The sequence below is a fragment of the Triticum urartu genome, chromosome 5 (assembly GCF_003073215.2).
Source record: "Triticum urartu cultivar G1812 chromosome 5, Tu2.1, whole genome shotgun sequence".
Taxonomy (NCBI): Eukaryota; Viridiplantae; Streptophyta; class Magnoliopsida; order Poales; family Poaceae; genus Triticum; species Triticum urartu.
The window spans coordinates 517,351,181-517,363,183 of NC_053026.1; the positions used below are offsets into that span (position 1 = coordinate 517,351,181).

Genomic DNA, 12,003 nt, shown 5'->3' on the forward strand with positions numbered 1-12,003 from the left:
GGATTCTGGGTTCCTCAGTAAGCTAGATGGTGTAGGCCATGATCTATTTTCTGAAGAAGAGTAGGGTTCAATCATTTGATTACTTCTAGGCTTAGGACAACAAGGTATGGCATTTTATGCCATGTGAACAGCTGCAACAGGCGGTTTATGGAGATCTTACAATAATGGTGTTTAATGGTCATGTATGGGATGGACATGGAACAGGAATACAATGTTGAGGAAAACACGACGACTCCGGTGCGCCTTCGGTGAAGGTTAAGGGATCCACACTATACTGGTGAGTTTGAGGCACCTGGAACCAAGTCTGGGGTCTGAAAGAAGCACCCCATATGGTGCAATGCAATGCTGTGATGTTGATGTGTTGTTGCTGTCACTGGTTATTACTCTGCTTTCTTGCACTATTAGCAGTTTCTTGCTACTGTTAATCTTCAAAGTATCGTATAAGTTCGATGAAAGATGGAGCTCTGTAAATTTATTTATTCAGAATTTGATGTCGGACTAGTAGTACTTGATAGAAATTACCCTAAGATAAAAATGATACAAACCGAGAACAAATACATGAATTCCAGTGTATCCTTATCATACACACGCATGCGTGTAAATATGCAAAACAAAGATTCAACAAACTTCACTGAATGCATCTGCTCCTGATATTGAGATGCTTGCCATGACATAGCTTGTAAGAAGACGAGCTTCTTTAAAATGAATAGCATGTGTGCGCCATTCACAATGTTTTGAAATCTAAGCACGATCCATAACTCAAGTGAAAACAAGGCAATCCAGTTTTGAGTAGCACCTTACTCATCATAATAAGCTGTAAATCCAGCCACATTAATACCACTGGTTGAAACCAAGCTTGTCTTTGTCAAGACATGGGCTGTATTTGAAATTTGAATTTCATAGCATGACATACTCCTAAAACACGAAGACAGAAGTTCTTTTTTTTTCCGAAAAGGAGGATGACCCCTGACACGAAGACACAAAGACAGAGGTAGCAGATACAAAGAGCTCTTGTTCTTGTAAATAACCCTAACCAAACCATCCAACGCAGCCAGCAGCAGCAGCTCATCTTCAAAGTCTTTCTGGGAGGCAAAAGTAGAGAGATCCATCTTTCTTGACGCCATTTGGTTACATCATCGTACCACCAGCAACTGCGTGTGGGGCTTCATTGGAGGCCGGCAACCGGCCCCATGCTGCACCGTAACAAAGAATTGATCAGATAACATGACGAACAAAACAGGGAAAGGAGCACTTTGCCCCCTCAAAATCATTTCATCTTTAGCTGTCCATATCCACCAAACTATATATAGATGGAATGCATCCGCGTTGGAGGTACACAACAACGAAAACTGCTCAGTGTCTGATTAGCAAAGCTTTGACTAGGTTAACCAACTCTTGAGCATAACCAGCGAAAAAACATACATACTAGAGCATCCAAACAAAACATACAGGATATAGCCCCTACTACACATTCACCATTGAGTTTTCAGGTCAGCTGCCTACTTAATCAGCACCAACTACTCTTTCTTTCCTCTGGCTTGTATCAACATCAAAGACGGCATGACAGGAAAAATCACAGACTACTAGTGGTTGCCTACAATAAGCCGACTTTGCGGCATGACTCAACATCAGAATAATGTAGCAGTACTACATATCTAGAGACAGAAAACCAGAGAAGGCGAGCAGACCTGAATACAAATATCTATCTACCTAAGCAGAAAATGAGAGGAATAAAGCAACATATTCATCAACGTATTTGGGCACTCTTGAACTTAAACTACTCAACAATGTAAGCCACAAGCAAAAACACTGAAATTCTAGTCAATGGCATGTTTAGCATTCATATCTTGGTGCACGTGTTTGAAAAAACAGTACGAGATAGTCTGTATGTACCTCCAATGCAGAACCTCGTGTAGGGCATGACCTTTTCAATGCTAAATTCACCCATCTTGTTGGCTCGGCCTGAATTAAGCTCAACTGCGTACAACCCAGCCGGAGTTCTGAGGAAGATTACCCTAACTCCTTCAGCAAAACCAACCGTCCACACATCCGAGCTCGACATGTCCAAGAGGGCACGAGGAGGGAGCAACGGCTCGAGCTCGACGACCCTGCGTCGTGTCCATGCCGCAGCTCCTCCAGGACCAGCCTCCATTGACCATAGATAGAGTCTAGGCTTGCGCACTGACGCAAACAGCAACATGCCATCCTCCACACCCAGGAGGTCAAGGTATCCCTGGTCCAGGATCTCTGGCGCCTTGATCACAGACAGTTGTTGCTCACGAATGTTGTACTCCACGACGCTGTCACCCTCATAATTGGGGACATATACCTTATTATTTCCCACCACAGCAGTGCGCCCCCCGGTATCGATTTGAAGACCCGGGGTCTGAACGGAGATCATGTCGCTCCACTGACGAGTCTCCGATGAGTCTCCTTCATCCGCAGAGCCCACCAGGGCCACGAGGAAAGGGCCACCATGGCAGTCGAGGTGGTCACATCGGTCTATGGCGCAGAACACCGTGGCATTACAGTGTATGCTGCCATTGTAATAGTCGTCGGGGTCGTCGCCCAGCCAGTGCATGATGTTGTGGCACTTGGGGTCGTCGTCGATCTCCCGCCAGTTATCGGTGACGAGGTCGCAAACATCGAAGGGGGCATGGTACCCAGGGGCGTAGAGGAGGGCGAGGCCGTGCCGGGAATCAAGAACGTGGCAGTCCCGGTGGTCATGGGATGCCGTCCGGCGGAAGGTCGAGGTGGAGACAAAGCGGTTGCCCCTGCGGTATTCGTTGTGGAGGAAGCCCAGCATGGGCGGCGCCCCGTGGAGAGCGCGGTAGCCGCGGGCGAAGCCGGGGTCGGAGAGGATGGCGCGCCAGCCCCTGCAGACGGCGGCGGCGCGGATGAGGCTCCTGGGGTCGTCCGCCGGGAGGCGCATGAAGACCGCGCGCATGGCGTCGTCAACCAGCGGCGGCGGACTCAGCGGCATCGCCATGGGGGTGATGACCTTTTCAATGCCCTGTTCATCATGCACCTTGTTGACTAGTCTGTATGTACTCCCTCCATTTTTATATACAAGACCACTATGAAATATATGTTTTGCATCTATACAAGGCCATCAACATTAATTGAGGCAAAATTAATGAGATTTTCTCGTACTAGCAACCTCTTTAATAGTTGCATGCATGCAGTCATAATGACAGTCAGCTACTTCCTCCACTCAATTTTCTTGCATGCATGTGGGGTATTAATGATCTCACTAAACGAAAAGAAAAGCTGACTTTCAAAGTAGAAATTAACTTTTACATTGGTACCTGTAATTTGAGTTTGTGGTCTTGTATATAAAAATGGAAAAAGTACCTCCAGTGCAGAACCTCGCGTAGGGCATGACCTTTTCAATGCTAAATTCACCCACCTTGTTGGCTCGGCCTGAATTAAGGTCAATTGCGTAACACCCAGCAGGTGTTCTGAGGAAGATGACGCTAACCCCTTCCGCAAAACCAACCGCCCAGATGTTCGACTCCGACATGTCCAAGAGGGCACGGGGAGGGAGCAATGGCTCGAGCTCGACGACCCTGCATCGTGCCCATGCCGCAGCTCCTCTAGGACCAGCCTCCATTGACAATAGATAGAGTCTAGGCTTGAGCACGGATGCAAACAGCAGCATGCCGTCCTCCACACCGATGAGGTAAAGGAATCCCTGGCCCAGGTTCTCTGGCACATTGATCACAGATAGTTGTTGCTCACGAATGTTGAACTCCACGAGACTGTCACACTCATAACTGGGGACATAGACCTTATCTCCCACCACAGCAGTGTGCCCTCCGTCGTCAGTGTGCAAACCCGGGCTCCGAACAGAGATCTTGTCGCTCCACTGACAAGTCTCCGACGAGTAGACAGTGGCGAGGGCAATGCCTCCTTCCTCCACAGAGCCCACCAAGGCCACGAGGAAAGGACCGCCGCCATGGCAGTCGAGATGGCCACATCGATCTTTGGCGCAGAGCGCCGTGGCATTACAGCGTATCCCAGTCCCGCTGAAGAAGTCGTCGGGGCCGTCGCCCGGCCAGTGCATGATGTCGCGGCACTTGGGGTCGTCGTCGATGTCCCACCAGTTGCCGGTGACGAGGTCGCGGGCCTCAAAAGGGGGGTCGTACGCAGGGGCGTAGAGGAGGACGAGGCCGTGCCGGGAGTCGAGGACCTGGCAGTCTGGGCGGTCCTGGGACGGCCGGCGGCGGAAGGTCGAAGTGGGGACGAAGCGGTTGCCGTTGCGGTACTCGTTGTGGAGGAAGCCGAGCATGGGCGGCCCCCCGTGGAGCGCGCGGTAGCCGTGGGCGAAGCCGGGGTCGGAGAGGATGGCGCACCAGCTCCTGCAGACGGCGGCGGCGCGGGCGAGGCTCCTGGGGTCGTCCGCCGGCAGGCGCATGAAGACCGCGCCCATGGCGTCGTCGACCGGCGCCCTCATCGCCATGGGGGTGGCGGGTGCCGAGCAGGGAGGGACGGAGATCGGGATGATGGCCCGTCGGCCGTCGGGAGTCGGGGTGAGGATGGGGAAAAAGATGCGGTTGCGGCGGCTGAGTCGGGGTGGGGGGCGTGACCTAGGCGGCGGCTCTAATTGGGCCGGGATGCCTTGTACTCTCAACATCTGGGCCGGGATGAATTCGGCTTCTTCGGTTAACCTGCTAAAATGACGATTTCTGTTCTAAAAAAAACACCTGTATGTATGTGTTAAAATAACGAACCGATTGAATTTTGTTTGGTCAGTCCCAGTAACACAGCAAACTTTGCTAAAAAAAGAGTAACACGGGAAACCGAATCTTCCTGTGCACCGGAAAACCGAATGCTATTCCATCTAGAAAATGAAAAACCGAATGTTATGCCATGACGATGATAATGGGACGCACCATGTACACCGTCAACAAAGAAGTTTTTATGACGTATTTCCACACACAGCCTCTCTATGCATTTCAGGGTTTAGCGCCAAGGTATGGATGGAGATCGACGCATCGTGCCCAATGTGTGCACGGCTAAACTTGTTAAATAAGGAGGATAATGACTTCTTTTCTTACTGGTTAAGCTTTAGGACAGGGTAACCCTTTGTCTCCTCTCTTGCTTAACCTGATAGTAGATGCCTTCTCTGGGATGTTAGTCAAAGGCTCTCAAGCAAGTTTGATTAGTGGGGTTGTCTCCTAATTTAGTGGAGGGGTTCATGTGCCTCCAATATGGAGACACACCCTCCTTTTTTGGAGAATGGTCATTGAATATCTCTTAGCCTTAAGTGGATTTTGGCTTCTTTTGAACAAGTTTCTGGAACGGGGATTAATTATCACAAGACTGCTTTGGTGCCTATTAACATGGATACTATTGAATTACATGCTTTTGCGGATATATTTTACTAGTGTGTAGTAGGTGATTTTCCTATAAAGTATCTGGTAATTCCTTTGCATTTTGAAAAGCCTAGCCAGAAGATCTTCGACCTTTAATTGATAAAGATTCTTGCTAAGATTCACTACTACATATCATAGCCTTTAATTGGCAAGATTCTTGGCTGAATTTAGCATGATGATACTTTGTTGTCATCTCTAACGGGAAAAAGGGAGGCCCTAGCACCAGCGATCAACTATTCGAGCTTCCTTTAACTCGTTTGTACCGCTCAAACAAAAAAATGTAGGGATTTTGCATTTCTTTCAAATTCACAAATATTTTTGAATATTGTTCAAATTTCAAATTCATGACCTTTAAGTAAATTTTGAAAGAAAATGAGAACCCGAACACTTTTCGGATTCATGAACATTTTTTTACTGGACAATTTTCAAATCTTGTTCATCGTACAAATTTCAAGTTCATGAAGTTTTACACGAACTTGAAAAAGCTGTGAACACTTTTCACTAAACAATTTTCAAATCTTGTGAATGTGTAATTCTTCATGAAGTTTTGCATGAGTTGAAAACCACTCACTCTCTTTTTTTTCAAATTCATGAACATTTTCCACTGGACATTTTTAAAATCTCGGTCTCTGAACAATTTCCAGATTCACAAACATTCTTCACTAAACATTTTTTTGAAATAATCAAACAATTTTCAAATTCATGAAATTTTCCAGGACATTTTCAAATCTCATTCGCTGGACAAACTTTAAATTCGTGAAAAAAAATTCAAAATCATGAAGAGAAATTTAAATTATGAACATTTTTAAAAAGCAAACAAACTTTGTAATTTTGAATATATTTTTTGATATTTTTTAAAAAAAATTAATTTATGAAGTTTGAAATCAAAAAAGAGAATAAAATAAAAAAGGAAAGGAACATAGGAAAAATGAAATAATCTAAAATAAATAAATAAAAGGTAAACCAGAAAATGAGTAAAAAATGGTTCGGAAACCTTCAAAGATTTCTAAAACTAATCTGCACCTCTCCTAGTGGTTCGACACATGCTTCGTTACGATTCCTAATGGTCGGCTCATGTTCCTATGCTAGTGGGCGATCGGAGTTTTAATGCTCATAATGAGCGATACATGTCATTACTGGTGAACAAAGATTGAAAGAACGCCAGGCGGTTGGGCCTTGCCATCCAGGCGTCTCTAATTGGGCCGGGAGAGCTTGTACTGAACATGTGGGGCGGGATGAATTCGGCTTCTTCGATTAACCAGCTAAAATACCGAACTGACCGATTTTTTTTTGGTGAGTAACACAGGAAACCGAATTTTCCTGTACATCGGAAAAAACGAATTTAACATATGGAATACACCATGTACCATGACAGCCAAGCAGTTTCTACGGTGTATTTCACACAACAGCCTTCCTGCTAGTTTCGGGATTCAACACCGATGTATGGATGTAGATCGACGATGCACTATGCCCAATGTGTGCACGGCTAAATGAGGATGGAGCTCAATTGTTTGCAAGGTTTGATATGGTCTTCATATGTGATATGAACGCCAACTACTTGCTGGGTGCCTCAGACCTAGAGATTTCTTCCCACTTGCTTTTGAGCTCTAGGATAGGTCTGAAGGCAATGCTGATGAGTGTTGAATTTTTTATTAGAAATATGCCATGAAGACAATAATAAATATATTATTCTAGTTTCATGTTCACAATCAAGTTTATATTTCTGTTCTATAATTGCATTGATTCTTGAATATGAATTCGAAGCATGGCTCAATTGCATGTACGGAAACATAAACACCAATATGATCCCTAGTCATGCCCCTAAGACTAGCTCACGCATTAATGATGATTGTGTTTTCCTGATCATGTGCATTTGATGTAGGGAAAGCCCTAGGTGGGCCAATCTTTTCACACTTGAAGATGGATCAAGAGGAATAAGAAGAAAACAAGGAAAAGAAACACTCAAACAAAATCTGATCACACATGCACTCCTTCCACAAAAATTCACGCTAGGTAACAAGATCCACAATCAACTAAGAGACAGCGTAGCTAGGGTAGTTCTTCCCAAATCCACATGTGGAGATGACGGCTTGATGATCTGATGCATCCTTCTCCCTTAGGAGCTCTTCAAGACCTATGATGAGATCCTTCTCCTAGATTGAGGTCTTGAGATCTAGAGAGATCCTCTCCAAGATGGAGGTCTTGTTCCTCTAGGAGGAGGTACAAGGAGCAAAACTCTCTCAATATCCTTCAGTATACTTTGCTAAACCCTACAGAGGAAGATGGGGACGACTATTTATAGTCACAGGGGTGAGAGAGGGGGATACATGGTCACTTGGGATGAACTGCTCATGGACAGGGCCTAGATGTTGAAGGAAATATGCCCTAGAGGCAATAATAAAGTTATTATTTATTTCCTTATAATCATGATAAATGTTTATTATTCATGCTAGAATTGTATTAACCGGAAACATAATACATGTGTGAATACATAGACAAACAAAGTGTCACTAGTATGCCTCTACTAGCTCGTTAATCAAAGATGGTTATGTTTCCTGACCATGAACAATGAGTTGTTATTTGATTAACGAGGTCACATCATTAGTTGAATGATCTGATTGACATGACCCATTCCATTAGCTTAGCACCCGATCGTTTAGTATGTTGCTATTGCTTTCTTCATGACTTATACATGTTCCTATGACTATGAGATTATGCAACTCCCGTTTACCGGAGGAACACTTTGGGTGCTACCAAACGTCACAACGTAACTGGGTGATTATAAAGGAGCATTACAGGTGTCTCCAAAAGTAGATGTTGGGTTGGCGTATTTCGAGATTAGGATTTGTCACTCCAATTGTCGGAGAGGTATCTCTGGGCCCTCTTGGTAATACACATCACATAAGCCTTGCAAGCATTACAACTAAATATGTTAGTTGTGAGATGATGTATTACGGAACGAGTAAAGAGACTTGCCGGTAACGAGATTGAACTAGGTATTGGATACCGACGATCGAATCTCGGGCAAGTAACATACCGATGACAAAGGGAACAACGTATGTTGTTATGCAGTCTGACCGATAAAGATCTTCGTAGAATATGTAGGAGCCAATATGGGCATCCAGGTCCCGCTATTGGTTATTGACCGGAGACATGTCTCGGTCATGTCTACATTGTTCTCGAACCCGTAGGGTCCGCACGCTTAAGGTTACGATGACAGTTACATTATGAGTTTATGCATTTTGATGTACCGAAGGTTGTTCGGAGTCCCGGATATGATCACGGACATGATGAGGAGTCTCGAAATGGTCGAGACGTGAAGATTGATATATTGGAAGCCTATGTTTGGACACCAGAAGTGTTCCGGGTGAAATCGGGATTTTACCGGATTACCGGGAGGTTACCGGAACCCCCCGGGAGCCATATAGGCCTTCATGGGCCTTAGTGGAAAGGAGAAAGGGGCGGCCCAAGGTGGCTGCGCCACTTCCCCCTCCCCTAGTCCTATTAGGACTAGGAGAAGGTGGTCGGGCCCCCTCTCTCTCTCCCCCCCTGGGAATCCTAGTTGGAATAGGATTGGGGGGGGAGTCCTACTCCCGGAAGGAGTAGGACTCCTCCTGCGCCTCTCTCCCTGGCCGGCGCCCCCCTCCCCTCTTGGCTCCTTTATATACTGAGGTAGAGGCACCCTAGAACACACAAGTTGATCCACGTGATCTATTCCTTAGCCGTGTGCGGTGCCCCCTGCCACCATATACCTTGATAATACTGTAGCGGAGTTTAGGCGAAGCCCTGCTGCTGTAGTTCATCAAGATCGTCACCACGCCGTCGTGCTGACGAAACTCTACCCCGACACTTTGCTGGATCGGAGTCCGGGGATCGTCATCGAGCTGAACGTGTGCTCGAACTCGGAGGTGTCGTAGTTTCGGTGCTTGATCGGTTGGATCGTGAAGACGTACGACTACTTCCTCTACGTCGTGTCATCGCTTCCGCAGTCGGTCTGCGTTGGGTACGTAGACAACACTCTCCCCCTCGTTGCTATGCATCACATGATCTTGCGTGTGCGTAGGAAATTTTTTGAAATTACTACGAAACCCAACAGTGGCATCCGAGCCTAGGTTATTTATGTTGATGTTATATGCACGAGTAGAACACAAGTGAGTTGTGGACGATACAAGTCATACTGCCTACCAGCATGTCATACTTTGGTTCAGCGGTATTGTTGGACGAGACGACCCGGACCAACCTTACGCGTACGCTTACGCAAGACCGGTTCCCTCGACGTGCTTCGCACATAGATGGCTTGCGGGCGACTGTCTCTCCAACTTTAGTTGAACCGAGTGTGGCTACGCCCGGTCCTTGCGAAGGTTAAAACGGAGTCTATTTGACAAACTATCGTTGTGGTTTTGATGCGTAGGTGAGATTGGTTCTTACTTAAGCCCGTAGCAGCCACGTAAAACTTGCAACAACAAAGTAGAGGACGTCTAACTTGTTTTTGCAGGGCATGTTGTGATGTGATATGGTCAAGGCATGATGCTGAATTTTATTGTATGAGATGATCATGTTTTGTAACCGAGTTATCGGCAACTGGCAGGAGCCATATGGTTGTCGCTTTATTGTATGCAATGCAATCGCGATGTAATGCTTTACTTTATTACTAAACGGTAGTGATAGTCGTGGAAGCATGAGATTGGCGAGACGACAACGATGCTACGATGGAGATCAAGGTGTCGCGCCGGTGACGATGGTGATCATGACGGTGCTTCGGAGATGGAGATCACAAGCACAAGATGATGATGGCCATATCATACCACTTATATTGATTGCATGTGATGTTTATCCTTTAATGCATCTTATCTTGCTTTGATTGACGGTAGCATTATAAGATGATCTCTCACTAAATTATCAAGAAGTGTTCTCCCTGAGTATGCACCGTTGCCAAAGTTCGTCGTGCCCAGACACCACGTGATGATCGGGTGTGATAAGCTCTACGTCCATCTACAACGGGTGCAAGCCAGTTTTGCACACGCAGAATACTCAGGTTAAACTTGACGAGCCTAGCATATGCAGATATGGCCTCGGAACACGGAGACCGAAAGGTCGAGCGTGAATCATATAGTAGATATGATCAACATAAACGATGTTCACCATTGAAAGCTACTCCATCTCACGTGATGATCGGTTATGGTTTAGTTGATTTGGATCACGTAATCACTTAGAAGATTAGAGGGATGTCTATCTAAGTGGGAGTTCTTAAGTAATATGATTAATTGAACTTAAATTTATCATGAACTTAGTACCTGATAGTATCTTGCTTGTTTATGTTGATTGTAGATAGATGGCTCGTGCTGTTGTTCCGTTGAATTTTAATGCGTTCCTTGAGAAAGCAAAGTTGAAAGATGATGGTAGCAATTACACGGACTGGGTCCGTAACTTGAGGATTATCCTCATTGCTGCACAGAAGAATTACGTCCTGGAAGCACCACTGGGTGCTAGGCCTGCTGCTGGAGCAACACCAGATGTTATGAACGTCTGGCAGAGCAAAGCTGATGACTACTCGATAGTTCAGTGTGCCATGCTTTACGGCTTAGAATCGGGACTTCAACGACGTTTTGAACGTCATGGAGCATATGAGATGTTCCAGGAGTTGAAGTTAATATTTTAAGCAAATGCCTGGATTGAGAGATATGAAGTCTCCAATAAGTTCTACAGCTGCAAGATGGAGGAGAACAGTTCTGTCAGTGAGCATATACTCAAAATGTCTGGGTATAATAATCACTTGATTCAATTGGGAGTTAATCTTCCGGATGATTGCGTCATTGACAGAATTCTCCAATCACTGCCACCAAGCTACAAGAGCTTCGTGATGAACTATAATATGCAAGGGATGAACAAGACTATTCCCGAGCTCTTCGCAATGCTGAAAGCTGCGGAGGTAGAAATCAAAAAGGAGCATCAAGTGTTGATGGTTAATAAAACCACTAGTTTCAAGAAAAAGGGCAAAGGGAAGAAGAAGGGGAACTTCAAGAAGAACGGCAAACAAGTTGCTGCTCAGGAGAAGAAACCCAAGTCTGGACCTAAGCCTGAAACTGAGTGCTTCTACTGCAAGCAGACTGGTCACTGGAAGCGGAACTGCCCCAAGTATTTGGCGGATAAGAAGGATGGCAAGGTGAACAAAGGTATATGTGATATACATGTTATTGATGTGTACCTTACTAGAGCTCGCAGTAGCACCTGGGTATTTGATACTGGTTCTGTTGCTAATATTTGCAACTCGAAACAGGGACTATGGAATAAGCGGGCACTGGCAAAGCACGAGGTGACGATGCGCGTGGGAAACGGTTCCAAAGTCGATGTGATCGCGGTCGGCACGCTACCTCTACATCTACCTTCGGGATTAATATTAGACCTAAATAATTGTTATTTGGTGCCAGCGTTGAGCATGAACATTATATCTGGATCTTGTTTAATGCGAGATGGTTATTCATTTAAATCAGAGAATAATGGTTGTTCTATTTATATGAGTAATATCTTTTATGGTCATGCACCCTTGAAGAGTGGTCTATTCTTATTGAATCTCGATAGTAGTAATACACATATTTTGAAGCCAAAAGATGCAGAGTTGATAATG

General features: G+C 45.5%; 1 protein-coding gene across 1 annotated transcript; it reads right to left on the reverse strand.

Annotated features, from left to right (window-relative positions):
• Positions 1–783: 783 nt before the first annotated feature.
• Positions 784–4,579, reverse strand: LOC125510273. Its single transcript, XM_048675412.1, has 3 exons — positions 3,410–4,579; positions 1,894–3,013; positions 784–1,193 (listed from the first exon to the last, which is right to left on the reverse strand). Exons 1-3 carry the CDS (start codon positions 4,460–4,462, stop codon positions 1,129–1,131), a joined length of 2,238 nt encoding a protein of 745 aa, XP_048531369.1. The 5' UTR covers positions 4,463–4,579; the 3' UTR covers positions 784–1,128.
• Between the last annotated feature and the right edge of the window lie 7,424 nt (positions 4,580–12,003).

What these genes read in the sequence shown, in the direction of transcription:
- LOC125510273 (XM_048675412.1), bottom strand. Translation starts at nt 4,462, where the DNA reads ATGGCGATGAGGGCGCCGGTCGACGACGCCATGGGCGCGGTCTTCATG. An exon ending in ATTCAGGCCGAGCCAACAAG is followed by an intron (nt 3,014 to 3,409) that starts GTGGGTGAATTT and finishes CATGATGAACAG; the next exon opens with GGCATTGAAAAGGTCATCAC. An exon ending in CACGAGGTTCTGCATTGGAG is followed by an intron (nt 1,194 to 1,893) that starts GTACATACAGAC and finishes GTTACGGTGCAG; the next exon opens with CATGGGGCCGGTTGCCGGCC.